This window comes from Mycteria americana, chromosome 1 (genome assembly GCF_035582795.1).
Source record: "Mycteria americana isolate JAX WOST 10 ecotype Jacksonville Zoo and Gardens chromosome 1, USCA_MyAme_1.0, whole genome shotgun sequence".
Lineage (NCBI taxonomy): Eukaryota > Metazoa > Chordata > Aves > Ciconiiformes > Ciconiidae > Mycteria > Mycteria americana.
This window is the reverse complement of record NC_134365.1, coordinates 66,490,956-66,507,360: the sequence shown is the minus strand read 5'-3', so window position 1 is coordinate 66,507,360 and position 16,405 is coordinate 66,490,956. Positions and strand designations below refer to the sequence as shown.

General features: G+C 42.4%; 1 protein-coding gene across 1 annotated transcript; it reads left to right on the top strand.

Moving 5' to 3' along the window:
• The first annotated feature begins 312 nt into the window (after positions 1 to 312).
• STMP1 (short transmembrane mitochondrial protein 1) lies at positions 313 to 7,026 on the top strand. Its single transcript, XM_075503656.1, has 3 exons — positions 313 to 522; positions 4,099 to 4,152; positions 6,564 to 7,026. The coding sequence occupies exons 1-3, from the start codon at positions 508 to 510 to the stop codon at positions 6,642 to 6,644; spliced, it is 150 nt and encodes a 49-aa protein (XP_075359771.1). The 5' UTR covers positions 313 to 507; the 3' UTR covers positions 6,645 to 7,026.
• The last annotated feature ends 9,379 nt before the right edge of the window (positions 7,027 to 16,405 follow it).

Here is a 16,405-nt window from a genome sequence, read left to right as displayed (position 1 = left end):
GAGATTTCCCAAGCACTGAGGCAGAGGACACACAAATCATACAGGATTTCGCCTGCATGCAGGTGCCTGGTTCCCCTGACCTTTCCTTCAAGACCCCACCTTGAAATCACCCGTCGTGTAAAAACTCGGACTCCATTTAACTGCTCGGCAGCCCCCGTGCAGCCCCTCGGGAACGCAGGCTCGATGCCCGCACCAGACGCCTCCCTGTGCAGCGGGAGGGACTCCTTAACAGACGGCTCGCTGCCCTCCTTGCGCCGTTCCTTATCCCAAAAAGCGGCAGGGACCGGCCGCCCCAGGCGCCGCCCCCCGGGGGCTCCCAGGCCCAGGGCTTGGTGGGGCAGAGGCCGCGGGGCCGCCCAAGGGGCGCGGGCGGGCGGCGCTGGGCGCACCCCTCCCCGCGGCGGCCGTGAGGGCGGGCCGGCACCCGGAAGAGGAGCCTCCGCCGCCCGCCTGACTTCCCCGGCAGGCGGGCAGGCAGGCAGGCAGGGAAGCAGGCAGGCGGGCGCCATGCTGCAGTTCTTGGTAAGGCTCCGCGGGGCGGCGGCGCCGCCATTTCGCGGCGGGGCGGAGCGAGGCGGGCGGGGGCGGCGGGGCCGCTCCTCGGCGAGGGCAGGAAAGTCGCTGTGTGCGGTCACCGCCCGCACCCGCGCCCCGCGGGCGGCTCCGGGGAGGCCCGGCGGGCGGCCTGCCCCTGCCCGAGGGGCGGGCGGCGGCCTCCCCTCAGCCCCGCGCTCGCCGCTGCGCGCCTTGGGTGCTCCTGCTCCGTGGCATGATTCGCCCCCGTGGCCGTGGGACTGCTTACACGGGGCGACTGCGCCCAGTTGTGGCTCCCCGGCAGCGCAGCATCCTTGTGCGTGCGGCTTCGGGCGGTTTCCCTTCTCCGGCTCCTTCAGACCCGCCCTGGCCCTTTGAGTCGCCTCGCCCCGCTTTTCGGTACCCGCCGTGTGCCGCCGGGTTTGTCCCTGCTCCCCGCAAAGCGGTGCCTTCATACTGCTCTGAAAACTCGAAGTTCCTGCCTTGTTTTTTCTCCAAGTCGTGCCCTTAATTTGCCTTAGAGATTCAGCAGATTTTGCTTGCTCACGGTGATGCCCTCCTCCTGCTCAAATTTCTTTGTAATAGCATATGTACCTCCCTCCTTTTATGAGAGCAAGGGTTTTCAGTCCTTGCCATTTTGCTCGCCTTTAAAAACTTATCGCTGGAGATGGGGATTTTATATATAGAAGTTAAGGCAAGGGATCACGTTTCATTACAGCCTTTCATTAAATCCCCTTAAGAACAGCAGAATTAATAGACTAAATGTTTTTATGCTTTTCTCATTTTAATTTTCCTTTCTGTATGTTCCCCTAAACTCTTCTGGGTGTCTGAAGTTAGATGCCTGGCTAGTCTTCATTAAATACTTAATCAATGCCGGTATTTCTAGTGCCAAACGTGGAAATAAATTACCTGACCAAAAAGATGCTGGTTTCTGCTGTAGCAAAGCATGGAAACGGCCTCCTGTTTTTCATTCCAGTGGTGTGAGGCATACTTTAGGGTTTTAGTTGTGTTCAGGTATGTCCCAGTAAGTGCAAACAATAAGTGATATTTTTTCGTCTTTTGTTGGGGGAAGAGTAATTTAGCTGGCTAGTAAGTTTCATACAATATGTTGATACAGAGCAAGAAGAAATGGCCTATTCTAAGTTGGAAGAGTCTTGTATGTTTTTATGAAATGAATAAATAAGGCCTAGTTCTTATCTCAGCTTTGTAATAACAAGTATGAAAGCCTCAGTAATTTCTGTAGCTGTTTATAGTCTCGCTCCGCTCTGCTGAAAACAGTCAGTAAGGGTCAGTATGCATAACCACTGTCAAAGTTTCTGTTTATCAGCTCTACTGCTTGCTGCTTGTGTTTTTTGTTGCTAGATAAAAACCTCTTATTAATTATGACTTCTTGATTAGCGCCTGAAAGTTAGAAAAAAGATACACTAATTCTGGGTTTCTTCCCTCTTTGGGTGTAGACTGACTGTTTGACTCTTGCTCTCCCCTTGTTAGTGCTGTAGCAGGGAGATAAAGGGATAATCTTGCAAACCTTGTATTTTTGTTATGCAGAGTTAAGCATTAAATAAACGTTTGTTTAAAATGCAACTAGAAATGCTGGGTAGAAGTTGGAAGACCCTGAACTCTCATCAGCCCTGTTGTCCTTAGTTAAAATGCACATTTTAATTGGCTATATGTTTTGCTTTCTACATAATTGAACTCTAAATAGTGAATTTTCCCCCTCTACTTGAATTGTCAACTATAAAAATAAATGTAACTGGGTGGATTGCTCTTGAATGCAGTGCTAGACTTTTCAGTAAAGGAGAACACTTAAAGGGAGTACTGATCTCAATACTATCTGTACCAAATAAGGTTTATTACACAGCAGAGTATGATAGTTTTTCCATCTTTGGAAATGTTCTATGGTGAAAGCCTAGAAAACTGCTAATAAACAAGGACCTGGTTCGTGTTTTCAAGTGAGTTCTCAGACAGTGCTAAAGGTACAGGAAATTCTCCTCTGCTAGAATGATGCTCTGCATTAAGAGGAATCGCAAGTCTGATTTACATCAGTGCAATATTTGTTAATATCTCCTGGAATACTACTTTAACCTGGTAATTAAAATCACAACAGCCAATGATGACCAGTACAGTACACACAAAAAGAACTCTACTTTTTCATGCTCCTTGAAAAGTAATAATAAACAAAGAATAAGACCAAAAATCTGTTTAAGAAAATACTGGAGTAACTTGCAGTCATGGTTCACGTGGCAGTTTTCAACCATTTCAGCCATGAACACTTTTCACCAGTGATGTGTATGGAGTCTTGAGTCACTGAAAAGATGAGCTGCACTGTGTCCTGCCTTGGGCATGGAAAAGATGTCTAGTCAGTATGTGATGGCAAAGTTGTTCCTGTGGACAGTGGTTTTATTTTTCTTAAAATATTCTTATTTGGACAGCAGTGACCATGAGCAATAACAATTTTCTTAAATAGAACTGGCCTCAGCTGCCATATAGAGTGATTTATCTACTGACAATGAATGAAGGCACAGTATTAGATGTCTCCTCTTCCAAAATAGTCAAATGAGCTTTGATAGTATAGGATGTACTTACTATGAAACATAACAATAAAAATAAAATCTAGGACCTTGGGAAGCTGCTGAATGAAAATCTCATCACCTTTCTTTGAAGAGAGGAATTTCTTTCCCTCTCAAAGCGTTGTTATACTTGAGGATCTTCCTCAGCTGACAGATAGGGACCAGGCCAGGATCTATGCTTCCATTTTGCTCATGTTCTCCTTCCAGGGTGCAGTTTCACAGACACCCTTCAGAAACTACGAGTTTGCACAGCTGTCAAAAGAGGTTATGCCTGACTTCCAACCAACAGTGCTTTCCTGCCTTAGAGGAGACCCTAGATCAGAGTGGATTTGGCTGAAAACTAATCTCTTGGCGGTGAAGGGTTCTGGAAGGTGCATGATTGTTAGCCGTTGCAGCAGAGATGCAGCAGTTTTACATCAGTTTAAGTTGATGGGGGAGCTCTATTCTTAAACCTTTTAAGGTGAGACTGGGATCTTTTTGCAGTCAGAGCCTCTGTTCTGACTTTCAAGCTTGTGAACCTTTTTGTTACTGTGTATTACTCTGTTATGTCTTTGCATGCATGTGTCCCTCCCCAGCATTGAGCATTGTTTTAGTGAGGTGTTGCTTTAGGCTTTTGAGGCATGGACCTAGAGCCCAGTGGTATGTAGGTCCCTGCTGCTTTCTCCCCCGTTTTTAAAGGAGTTACTACCTTTGTGGGTGTGCAAAGAATTTTGCAGGCAGAGGTGATCATAGTCTGATCCGAATGGTCTTGGAGATGTGTATTGAAAACACAACTGTGCTGTATTTTGGAAATGATGGTATGGTTTTTCTGGTGAGGAATTTGGGAAAAATTGCACCTCTCTCTGGAGGAAAGGTGAGAAATTAAGTAGGAGGGGAACTGAAACTCTTTAGTCTTCATATGACTTGCAATATTACTTTTTTTTTTCCTATGTTAACCAGCATGCTTTTGATGGAAGGATGTTAACTATTCTTTTCTCCCTTTCTTCCTTTTTAGCTTGGTTTTACTCTTGGCAATGTGGTTGGGATGTATCTGGCTCAGAACTATGATGTGAGTATCCTTGTATTCTCAGAGTTTAACCTATTCTGAACTGGAAATATAAGGCTGTTTGCCCTCAATTGGAATTGAATCGGTCTTTATTTTGATGGTTTATTGTATTTGAACAGAATGCAGATCATATTGACTTTAGTTACAGATGAACTCAAATGTAAACGGAACCAAAACATCTACCTCTTTGATATCTTGTCTGTCACAGAGTAATGCTGAGAGCCTTAACTGATGTTGGGGCCCTAGAGCATAGGTATTGTAACCAGGCATCTACATAGATGGAGAGAAGAAACAGAAAAGGTCTAGCAGCTGCTCATGGATTGTACCAACATTAAAATACTGGTTTCCTGACTCTGATAGCCTGTCACAGTGTTCTCCACTCAGTACACCTGTTAGTTACTTAAGAATCCTTCAGAGCATCTGGAATTTCTGTCCTCTGTACTAGTAATGAAAATAAGTTTTGCCAGCTGTTTGGGAGAATTCAGCACCTGGTCCTGCTTCAAACAGTATATCCACCTGCAATCTTTTTTTCCTGCTTATCTCACAGTGAGAAAAGAGAGAAAGTGAACTTTCTTTCCTCAGCTCTCACAGTGAACTGAGAATTTTCACTGTGAGAGTTAGAGCAGAAGAAGATTTATAGTTGAGTCTTCAATACAAGCTTTTAATTTCTGCAGAGTCATCAGAATCCCTTGTAAGAGCAATACCACTTAGCTGTTTACAGGCTAGAGGAGTTGATGAAATTTAACATACTTTATTTTTTCCTTTCTTATGCAATCTATATTAGCATAGTTTAAAAAAAAAGGTGTGGTTTGGTTTGTTTTTTTTTAAAGTTGTTTTGACATTTTCAAAATGTCATCTCTGATTACATTTATGTTTTTGCTTTCCTCTCATCTTCAGTATTGAAGTTATCTTGCTACCAGAATTCTTATTTTTTGCTCCTTGCTCATGGGCAGACTTTTGTGATCCTTCCTGTCCGGTCACCTCCAGTAAGAGTACTGATAAAAGGCTGGCGTTTCTTTCCAATATAGGTCTTACAAAGTTATGAAAATGTAGTCATAAGAACATATTTGGGTGTATCAATATGTATTGTAAGTATGGTATAGTGCTTTTCTGGCAGCACTAGTAAAAGTATTGCCACAAGAGGGGGACTTAGGCTTTTGATTTGCAGGAAATGATTCCCTGGCATGTAACACTGACTTGCAGGATGAACATGCTAATTTTGTTGCTGGTATTGAAGGTGATTTGTTTTAAATGACATCTAAGATAAACTTGTCATAATGAGGTCCTAATTCTGCAGCTGTACACACTTGTGCTTAGTTATAAGCACAGGGAGGGTTCTGCTGACAGCAGTGGACTTCTCTTGGTTTAGCTTATAAGTCAGGCATGTTACAGTCTGGGCTCTTAATTTTGCTTTCTCAAACGGAGCTTAACTCTGAAAGGGAAGGGAAGAGAGCAATTTACGATATTGCATGTACTGTCAGCCTCAAACCATCCAATGAGAGAACTGCAGTCTGTTTGGATTAACTTCTGCTCTGTGATCAGCTTACATATGAAGTAAAAGTCCATGACTTTTTTCACAACTATCAGTGGGAACTTTGCTTTACTTTAATTTTAATCAGTTAGCTTGTAAAATCCTATGTTGTCAATTCCCAGTTTTAGCTAGAGTCATGAGGTAGTCTATTCCTTGCCCTTAAAAGTTATTGCTTTTTTTGTTAAAGTTGTCAAAATTTACTGTTGGATTACTTTATCAAAATGCTTTTATTTACAAGAGAAAGCTGAAGTTTTGAAGTTCACAAGCAGTAAATTGAATTTTCATTCAAGTGTGAAGCTGCAAAAGGTTGCCAATTTGCAATGCAGTAGAATTCCCCAGTGGGGAATTTTGGTTCCCACAAGATGGACCAGGAGAAGTATTTCTGCATAAATTTCTCAAGAACATATTTGCTGCTCTTGAACATCTCTTTTCTCTTGGTTTGTGACCAGTATAGTGCAATCTAATTTCCCCTCCGAAAGTCATTATTAAAGTCTGTGCATCAGTGTTTAAATTGGCTTATTCTTGGTAGTTTGTCCTCTTTCAGTGAGGAAGCCAGACTGGTCTTACTAAATTTCCTGTAAAGTGATCTTTTTTCCTTCCTCCTCCCATCATCACTGGCTGACCTTTAGTCTTAATAATCTAAAATATTTCCTGAAGCCTCGTGTGAGGTGCTTTCATCTGCTGTTTGCTTGATGTTGCTTTGTTTTTAACCTCTGTGCAAGGTAACAGATCATGGAAGCAAGTACCTCTTAGAAACCAGTTTAAATTTCATAGAATTTCTTAGTGTGTTTATGGTATTGTCTTTCATGCTGAGGCTCATGTAGCTCAGGATTTTTTGTTAATTTGTGTGGTTTTTGTTTGTTTTTTGGTTTTGTCTTTAAAGATTCCTAACATTGCAAAGAAGCTTGAAGATTTTAAGAAGGACGTGGAAGCTAAGAAGAAACCTCCCAGCGACAAGTCCTAAGAGAGCAATGTTACCCAGGTCACCTCTGTGCATGCATCAAGGATGCAGTTTACCTTTCAGGCAACAAAAATCAAGTAGAGGGTTGGCATGGGAGGTTCCTCCACTTTAGTCTCCTAGAACTGGAATGTCCTTCTTTTGAAAGAGCAGGCGTGAACTTTTCCTGGGACTGATTTTCAAGGGTTTCAGAATTTGGATTTGCAGCTGATACGTGACTGCATAAGATCGTTTGTATTTTTCGTTATTGCTTTTCCTAATATTTTGTAACCCATTTTTATCTGATGCAACTGGAGTCCTGTTAGTCCTGTTACTATGCGTACCTCACACTTTGTAATACCCTAGTTCTTAGAACATCGCAAAAGAAATTAAATGCATCAAGAAGTAACTTTCAGGGTTTCTTGTCATTTGTTATGAGCAGCAGTACTTCACTGGCCTTAAGATCTGCATTGCATTATTGGAGATGGGAAAGTTCATTTGTCAAACTGTGAACCTGGGGAGAAGGGGGGAGCTCCTGCTTTTTCCGTTATGTAAAATGATCACTTCCAGCAGTGTAGACTTTGCAAAAACATGGCTGATTTCAAAAAGTGTAAAAGGCCATCAGCTTTAACCTACGTTTCAAATTCATTGTTTCTTCTTTATTGCCTCTTCCTCCTCTTTCCTTTCTGCTTGGTTGCTCGAGGATGTCTCTGGAGTGATGGGGAGGATGGGAGAGAGGAGTTGTCTTCAGTAAGTGGTAATCAGGGCACATAGCGGTCAGCCATTACATTGTGAATCCAAACCATTCACTCTCTGTACTTAATGGTCCAGTTCATCTAGTTGTTCTAAGTAAGCTTTTTTTACTGACTTTTGGTGTGGAACAAGGACTAGAGCTCAGTATTTCTATCAAATATGCTTGGTATTGCCATTAATTCCTCATTCCTGTGCATGATCTCATCCCATTGCCTTTGCATTTGGTTCAGTTGTCTACCCTGTATTTTCTTAGGATTAGAACCGTTTATCTGCTGTCCCCCTTATTTGTCTCGTATGCCTCTCTTCACCCATTGCTGCCACTAAAAGCCATGGTGTGCGAGAAAATACATATCGTATTGTAGCACTGTCCTCTTCTGTTTGAATGGAAAGCAAAGTCTACATTTGGAAACCATAGTTTTGCACAAATTCTGTTGTAAATTCTGAAGAAAATGTTGCAGTAGTTTGAATAGATGTAAGTTTTATTATTTCAACAATCTAGCAAATAATTTTTTTTTCCCCTGTAAAATAGAAGAGTCCTATCAACTCTGTAAGGTGGCTTAAATCACTGAGTCCCCTTGACAGTCTTTTGCAGGATGTGAAGGACAAAGAAAAGTACCAGAAAGATATTCTCCTTGCTTTTATTAAAAATGCCTGGTGATGGACCGCTACGGACAAGTAGGAGGAACAAATGCAGAGAATGACCTCCTCCACTCCTTCAGGCTCTTGATTAAAGCATACCTAGAGTGCTTCTCCATTAGTGTTTTAGTTAGGATAAGGATTGTGCCTTCAAAGTGAATTGTCCTTTTACCATGTTTTCTTTTTCATCATGGGAAAACTGTAGAGCATGTGGACTGGATTCCTTTCAGAAGAGACTAAACCAGATGTGCTTTGATCTCTAATGGGTATTTAGTCCATGAGACAGGCCTAGAGACATTCAGAGGGAAAATATCCCAAGCTTTGGGCACTAATTACTTTGTTCTGTAGACCCATTGGACTGCGCTGTTTGAGGTAAACACAGTATGAAAGTTTTTAAGTGCAGGACTCGCCATGTACCGGCTGTAATTTTCACCCTGTACCCCAAAGCCTTTACCTTGGATGTATTTGTGTGGATTCCAAGCTCAGTTCTCACTGAATCAGCAAAGACACATTTACAGTTTACCTTATGCCAAACTTTAGCTTCCTTTTCCAAAGTTTGGTGATGTCAGAGTTCTTCCACAATGCAGTCCTGCAATTGAGGAAAGTATTTCTCATCTAAAGATTCTCCTTCTTAAAGTAGATATATATATGTGAATATATATATGTATATACACACACGAGAAATACTTCACCTGCAATTTTCCATCCTTCCTTTCACCATCTGCCCTGAAATGTGTGGCTGACGTAAAAGCTTTCAGTCTTCGCTAAAAAATATTTGGCAAGTTTAAAAGCCACCTCAAGTCAGACAATCTTAGTAGCTATACTACCAACTCTTCCTGTAGTAAATACTCCAAAAAACCAAATGGGGAGAAATAGTTTTGACCACCTAACATTAGTTGCCAGAAACCTTATGGTAGCGATATGTGTTGAAGATGCCAAGAATGTATTTGTGAAGGGAGTTCACAAATAAAGTACAGCCATGTTTAGCTATTACTGAAGTAGGAGTCTATGCTCTGGTCTTTGAAATGGGTTTCCATTGGCTTTCACAGACTTCAGACCAGACTGAAGGAACTGTCTTCCACACACAAAAACTTTTCCATAGAGTGAAACAGCACACTGCACAGCTGTTTTAATGCTTTCATGAATGTGATTAACTTAGTTTCTTCCAGCTTCCCTTTGTTTTGGTTTGTTTTTTTTTTTTTTTCCTGCTGTTCTTTCTTTCCTATTCTTGAGCAGAGTATTGAAAAATGCTGGCTCTAACCCATTCATATTTCTTTGCTTGTCATATAAAATTATGTTAGTGTTTAAAATTGGATTATTTCTTTCCTCAAACATGCTTTATGTTCTTCCCTTTCTTTACACAGAGATGAGAAGGGAAATAATATTCAAAATCTCTGTATTTGTTGCCAAACAGGCCTGTGTTACTCTAAAAGTGTAATTTGGAGCTGAAACTTTAGCTGAGCATTCCAAGTAGATGTTAGGATATGTTTTTTCCTATCAGATTATGAAGTGAACCAGCCACAGCTGTAGTGCTGTAGAAACAATATATGCTCATTAATATTAAAGACAGGACTTCTTAAGTGTTTCACAGTTTGCAACATGTTCCATTTTAGCTCGAGCTGTCTTTTTTGTCCCACACAGTAAGCTGGAGAGCTAGATAACATAACACCGTTCTTGTTGACTTTGCAACAACTGTATAACACACTTTGCCTAACTGATTCAGCCTGAGGCTATCCTAGATGATACCAAAGGTTAACCTTATTTTTCAGAGGGCAGAAAGTCCACGGGGATAATGACTGCTTGATGCACATCTTGCATCTGACAGCTCAGGGACTTTGGATGCAATGGTGTCATAGCAGGTCACACAGGATGAATGCACCTTCAAGATACCTAGGAGCAAGTTTCCCACTTAACGTGGGTACTGTGAGTTTCTGCACGTTCAAAATGCCTATGTGGATAGCTGGAAGTGCCAGCTAAAATATACAGTCTTCCTTCCTTTGGTAAAAGCTCTTAAGATAAATGCAGTTGTATCCATTTTCATGTATTGATTCTTTTGAGACATGTCCTAGGAGCTGAAGTTTTGAGGCAAAAGGGGAGGAAAGGAATACATGAGTCACTAACAGACTTCTAAAATATTTACTGTGGATTGAGACTGTTATCTTGTGATGGAAAATGCTGCCCTAATACTCTTGTAGATCATCTTCCACTGAATACAGTAAAGAGTTAATACTGAAAATATATGAAATGCCAGATAGAAAAGCTAATTATTAGCTTAATGGGCACCAGAGCTCAAATAAAGACAGTGAATTTAGTCATGGAACTTCACTAACATGAATGCTCAGTTTTATGTCACGCAACCACATCCCCTTGTCTCATGATGTGTGTACCATCCCTTGATCTTTGTGGCGCTTGGGTAGGACTCGCTCCAGTATGCCCATGTGACTCTTGTACTGGGGAGCCCAGAACTGGACATAGCAGTTCAGATGTGTTTCACCAGTGCTAAGAAGAGGAGAAGGATCACCTCCTCCCTCAACCTGTGGAGGTTGCTCTGCCTAATGCAGCTCAGGGTGCTGTTGGCTGCCTTTGCCTCAAGGGCACATTGCTGACTCGTATTCAACTTGTCTACCAGGACCCCCAGATCCTTTTCTACAAAGCTGCTTTCCAGCTAGTTGGCTCCAGCTTGTACTGGTGTGTGGGATTTTTCCTCCCCAAATGCAGGACTTTGCATGTCCCTTTTTTGAACTTCATGAGATTCGTGTCGATCCATTTCTCTGGCCTGTGAAGGTCCTTCTGAGTGACAGCACAGCCATTTTGTGCATCAACCACTCCTCCCAGTTTCGTATTGTCTACAAACTTGCCAAGGGTGCACTCTGTGCTATTGTCCAGGTGATTAATAAATATGCCAGTGTTCAATAATGCAATAATGGCCCCAGGATTTTCCTCTGGGGTACACCACTAGACACTGGCCTCCAGCTGGACTTTGCGGTGCTGACGACAGCCTTTAAGCCCAGCACTTCAGCCAGTTTTCGATCCGCCTTACCATTCACTTATCTAGGCCATGCTTCCTCAATTTGTCTGTGAGGTTGTTGTGGAAGGCCATGTCAAAAGCCTTGCCAAACAATATACATTGCTCTCCCCTCATCCACCAAGCTAGTCATTTTGTTGTACAAGTGCCAGGCTGGTCAGGCATCATTTCCCCTTCATTAATTCATGCTGATTACTCCCAATCACTTCCTTGTCCTTTGTATGTTTGGAAACAGCTTCCAGGAGGATTTGCTCCATCACCTTCCCAAGGATTGATGTGTGGCTGACCAGCCTGTAGTTCTCCAAATCTTCCTTCTTGAAGATAGGAGTGACATTTGCTTTCTTCCAGTCCTCAGGAGCCTCCCTGGATCACTAGAGCCTTTCAAAGACAATAGAGAATGGCCTCACAATGACATCGGCCAGTTCCCTCAGCACTTCTTTAGATTTCCTTTTGCAGCTGGTGTGCCTATAGAGGCGCTTGAGTCCTGATTTTGTAACAAGAAGGGCCTCTATAGGCCTCCTAGGTAAGGCTGGCCAGGGCCATTGAGGCACTCAGGGCCCTGGCATTGGCTTTCCTAACCCCATCCGAGTCAGTTAAATCACTAGTACCTCCATCTGCCTTCTGTAAAAATGGGTTATACTGCAGAGGAATTACTCAAGGACAGGGAAAAGTTTAATGAAGCCAACTCTTTTTCTTTATGTTTTTACATTAGGTAGCATCATCTACGTCAGAAACTTTTATTATGAATTCAGGTAAAGACACGTGACTCCTGTTAATGTAGAGTATCACTCTTCACAGCGATTTCTGATGAGTAAAGTAACGTAGTGGTGATCTGGCAGCACAGGACATTTCTCAGTGGTGATGCTGTGAGGACTTGTGGTATCACTCAAAAAATTTATTGCCTTTCTGAAAGCAGAATTTTTCCACTGTGGTTCTCCTTCGTGGTTCGCCTTTGTCCTGTGGTGCTGGCAGCTGTGTGTACCACCAGCTGTTATGACTCCTCTGTGCATGCTTTCTTGGAGAGATTTGTTATACATGCTGAGCATCTGGAAATGTGCTTTGAAGGGCCCAGACTACTGTTGGCCCAGATTACAGGTGGCCCTTAGATTACAGGTGAAATTGAAATGTTGCAAAGGAAGAAATTGGAATTTTCAAAATGAATAAGGAGTGGGTTTCATAAACCTAGATTATATCTGTGTTTGCAGAAAGATAATTGTGAATTGGTATTTGTATGTAAAAATCAATATCCGTTGTATGTGATGCAGAATTATTTTGAATATTAGGAAGCGATTGTGGATATCGGAGTGCATATGTTACTGGTAAAATCCATAGAGAAATTTCCTGTACAGCTTGTTCTGGTTTTGCCTCAGAGGAACAAGAAAGAGATACTTAGTTCTATTTGTTAGACTTCTCGGTGGCATATGCTAACCTTTACTTTACGAAGTCCCAAGCCAAGGTCATTTTTATTGAATTTGTACTGAGATAAAATAGCTGTGGAGGTTATTTGCTTTTTCACCTGAAACATATGTTAATCACGGACGGTCAAATTTACTTTCTTCCTGCCAAAGTCGATTCTGGCTTTAGTCTTTAATACATCTGGAAAACACTGGAAAATACCCCATTCCAGTAAATCACCGACTCAAACCATAACTTCACTAGTAACTTTCCTACCCTGTGAGTCCAAATACTGGAGTGGAACATACTGTTGGTTTTCTGTGTGAAAACAGGGATTCTGCAACCTTTCCTCAGAGATTAGAGCTCTTCTCTGCCAACTGCACGTTTGGGTTCAAAGATGCAACCCGAGTACTATGATACTTGTATGTATGAAATGTATGAAATTTTACAATGTATGAAAAAAAAAAATAAGGGAATAATAGAATTTAAATTCTATTATTCACATTTTCTGCAAACCAGAGAGAATTGAACAACCTGTGTACAAGTATTAAGTACAGCTATCATGCTCTGCTTTTTTTCCTGAGAAATAAAACATTACTCTATCATCAGCTACAGAATGAAGAATTGCTTAGTATAAATCACCTCAGTTTACTTCAGTGAAATTGTTCAGGTTTTATACCACTGTGAAAAAAAAATATATATGTAGCCATAATAGGATTCTAGTAAAAGGTAATATAAAACTGTAAGATAAAGTAGTATACTGCTAGTAGTTAATGTGATTATACGTTTTGGATAGGAATTTTAAATTATGGGCTGAAAGCAGAACTTTTGTTTTTAGGACTTGATGTATCTGTTGAATGTTGAAAGCATTTGGAAATCAGTTAATTTGAAATAAGGCTTATCTCCCTTCTGAAGAAAAGGCTTCAGCTTCGGTTATTGGTAGACACAAATCTGAAGTTGAGTGGCATTATGCTGTAAATTACCAGTGAAAATTTCCCACTTCTTTGTCCACTTGCCATTTATTTTAATTAAAAAAAAAAAGCAGCAATCAGCACCCGTTGCTGTCACACTGAGCTGTGCAGCTTGCCCAACCCTAAGACAGCAATGGGTACTGCTGTTTTCCTTTGTGTTATTCAGATTCTGGCACTACATGCTTTCTCATGAACTTTCTTATCTCTTCAGTGAAATGAAAGGAATCATACATGTACATCTAAGGGCAGAATCTGGCTGTGGTGCATGCACCGACTGATCTGGTATGGAAAAAGGGCCAGTACAGCACAGTGCCTTCCTGCAAATGCCTGGTGGGACGTGGCAGTGACTAGTGCCAGCAGCTGTGGACATGGAAGTGTCCTGAGAGCACAGATACAGAAGTGAAGGCTGCAGGGGAAACTCCTTGCCTGAGTCGACTCCAAATTTCTCTTCACCAGTCTTGTGAGACACAAACTATGCCAGAGACTCATGGAAATGTTTCTGAAGAAATATTGCTTGAGATGTGCAACACAGCACCAAGTAATTTCCATTTTCCTGGTGCTATTGGTGTTATTACTGAAGAGTGTTGGTGGCCACTCTGATTTGTGAGTAATCCCAGATCTCCCTAAAGCTGATTGGCATGCCAGTTGCTTGTCTCTCTTGCAAATGAGAATATCCCATGTTCATATCCCCTGGGAAAGGTGTGGGATAGCAAGGCCTGATGGGAGCTGAGCCGAGCCGAGAAATAAGTATTAGGAGGGTGGAGAGTGATTTGTTGCTGAGCATCTAGGGAATTTGAAGATGGTGGTGGATGAAGCGTGAAGTGAAAAGGATTAGAAGATGAGTGCACAGTAAAAGGCGCAGAGCGACTAAAGCCTTGGGAAGAGAGCAAGCCGGAAAGAGTTTTCTGGCAGGGGAGAATGATTGAAAGTAACTTTGGGGTCTGTGAACAAAGAGATGTCCTGCTTGTTGTGCATGGGGACAGCACCCTTGGTACTGCAGACACCCCCACCCACTGAAGTGCTTGTTCCTGGAGAAAGTTGCCATGTTGGTGGACGGGCGTTGCAGCCTCTCTCTCCTGCTTCAGCGGCTTTGGTGCTGGGTGCAGCTTGCTGGGGGACCGCAGCTTGTGCTGGGAGGGAGACCGGGGTGCCTCTGCTTTGAGCACCATGTCGGGGGCTGTGCCCAGCAGCAGCCGCTTGCTGGGGAGCAGGAAGACACCCAGGGAGGGAAGCCGGAGTGGTGCAGAGGATCTGGATCCCAGAGGCAGGCGTGAGTTTTGTATGCTGGGGTGCAGCAGAGCAGCAAGCTCAGGACAGGGGGAACATGGGAACTGGGGAGGTGAGAAGGGTTGAAAAAATGAGGCTGAGATCTTCTTTCATGGATTAGGAGGGCATGGGGATGCACTGAGCCATTGACTGACGGAAACACTTTGTTTTTCAAACCCAAATTTACAGGAAGTACTATGAATAGAAATTGTTTTGCTAAAGGATGCTGCCTCCTGCTTTTGGTACAAGGGCTAAGATGTGCTTTTGTGATTTGCCCATTTTACTTCACCTCTGCCAACCTATGACCTCTTACTGTATCTGTTTATTTCCAAGACAAGCCTGTGGCATCCCTCTGTTTTGACAGAAGCAGTAAACCAACACCTCCTGCTGTCTCAACACTGCTTCCCTAGGGGCTTGGTGGGTTATGAGGTGAAATATATCCTATTTATATTCTCATAGAGCACCAGAATATGCAGTAGTGAATAATTTATTTTTTTGACGTTTTATTTATGCAGAATAGGCATTCACGCTAACATCTAGAGAGCATAGATTATAAGTGGAAAGCTTAAAAATTCATTAAAGTATACATATAAAGAGTGTGATTACGTGAGATCAAATCATCTTAATATACAGCTTAAATGCATTGACATTAAAGAAATGATTAAAAACAGGACATAATACAAGACAAGGTTTACTGAGTATTACAGGGATCCAGTCAGAAAAGCAGGGCATTCACTTTGCAGGTGATAAAGAGATTGGCCTTTTGGTTTGGTAGTTAGCCACTCTGTGTCACAGTTTCCTACATTTGAAGTTCCTGTTCTCTGGGCTGCTGGAGAGCAGGTGGGTGTGATGTTCAAGTGAATGCACATGATGAGGAGATACACCAGCACCACTCCACTTCAGCCCTCTCCCTTCTTACTCATGGAGCAGCACTGAGTGCCATCTTGGGCGAGATTGTACTTTCTCTGTCAGGCGAATCGTAACTGCGTAACTATCTAAACAGCAGCCAAAGAGAGAGGAGAGCAATGGGTTTGTTGGCCTGGTAAGGTTTTGCTGGTCACCGCTTCCCCTGCTGAAAAAGCTCCCACTGCAGTACAATGATAAGGAAAGAAGGTATTGACCACAACTTTCTGTTTCTGAAGCTCTTCCTTCCAAAGCAGAGATTGCAAGTACTGCAATATTGGAAACTTTATACTAGTGCTGTGGAAAAAAAAAAATTCTCCTTCCCAGGAGACTTCTTCCTATCTGGTTGGTGGTTTCTGTTATCCCTTTGAAGTGCTGTAGCTGGTAGTTGGTAGCTGTATTTCTTTCCAGGTCATATGCATTAGCTGGGAAGGTGTTTTTTTCCAACACAGTGATGACTCGCCTCAGAAGAAGAATAGTAATTTGCCTTTAAAAGAAGTAGGCTTATAAAACTCTAGGTTTGGGAATAAGACTCACTCTTCATTCAGTGTAGGAGTCAATGGTAGGACTGAATATCCTACTACTGAGTACACCAGTGTATGTATACGTGCCTTCTGTCACTGGAGTCCTGTATCCCCTGTTTTATAAGTCCTACATAATTGTTCTAGGGCATGAAAAAGCCCTAGGCAGAGAGCTTGGAGGAGAGGGGTTTTTCAGAGTTATGGTATCACAGGGAAAGTAACAATAGAGCAAAGCTAATCTCTCCTTTTAACTCATGCTGATTTTCAGAACTGAAAAACTTTTGTAGAAGACCTCCCTGTGGATTTTCTTCATGGTTT

Coding starts and splice junctions, on each gene's coding strand:
- STMP1 (XM_075503656.1), top strand. Junction 4,153..6,563: donor ATCTGGCTCAGAACTATGAT/GTGAGTATCCTT, acceptor TTGTCTTTAAAG/ATTCCTAACATTGCAAAGAA.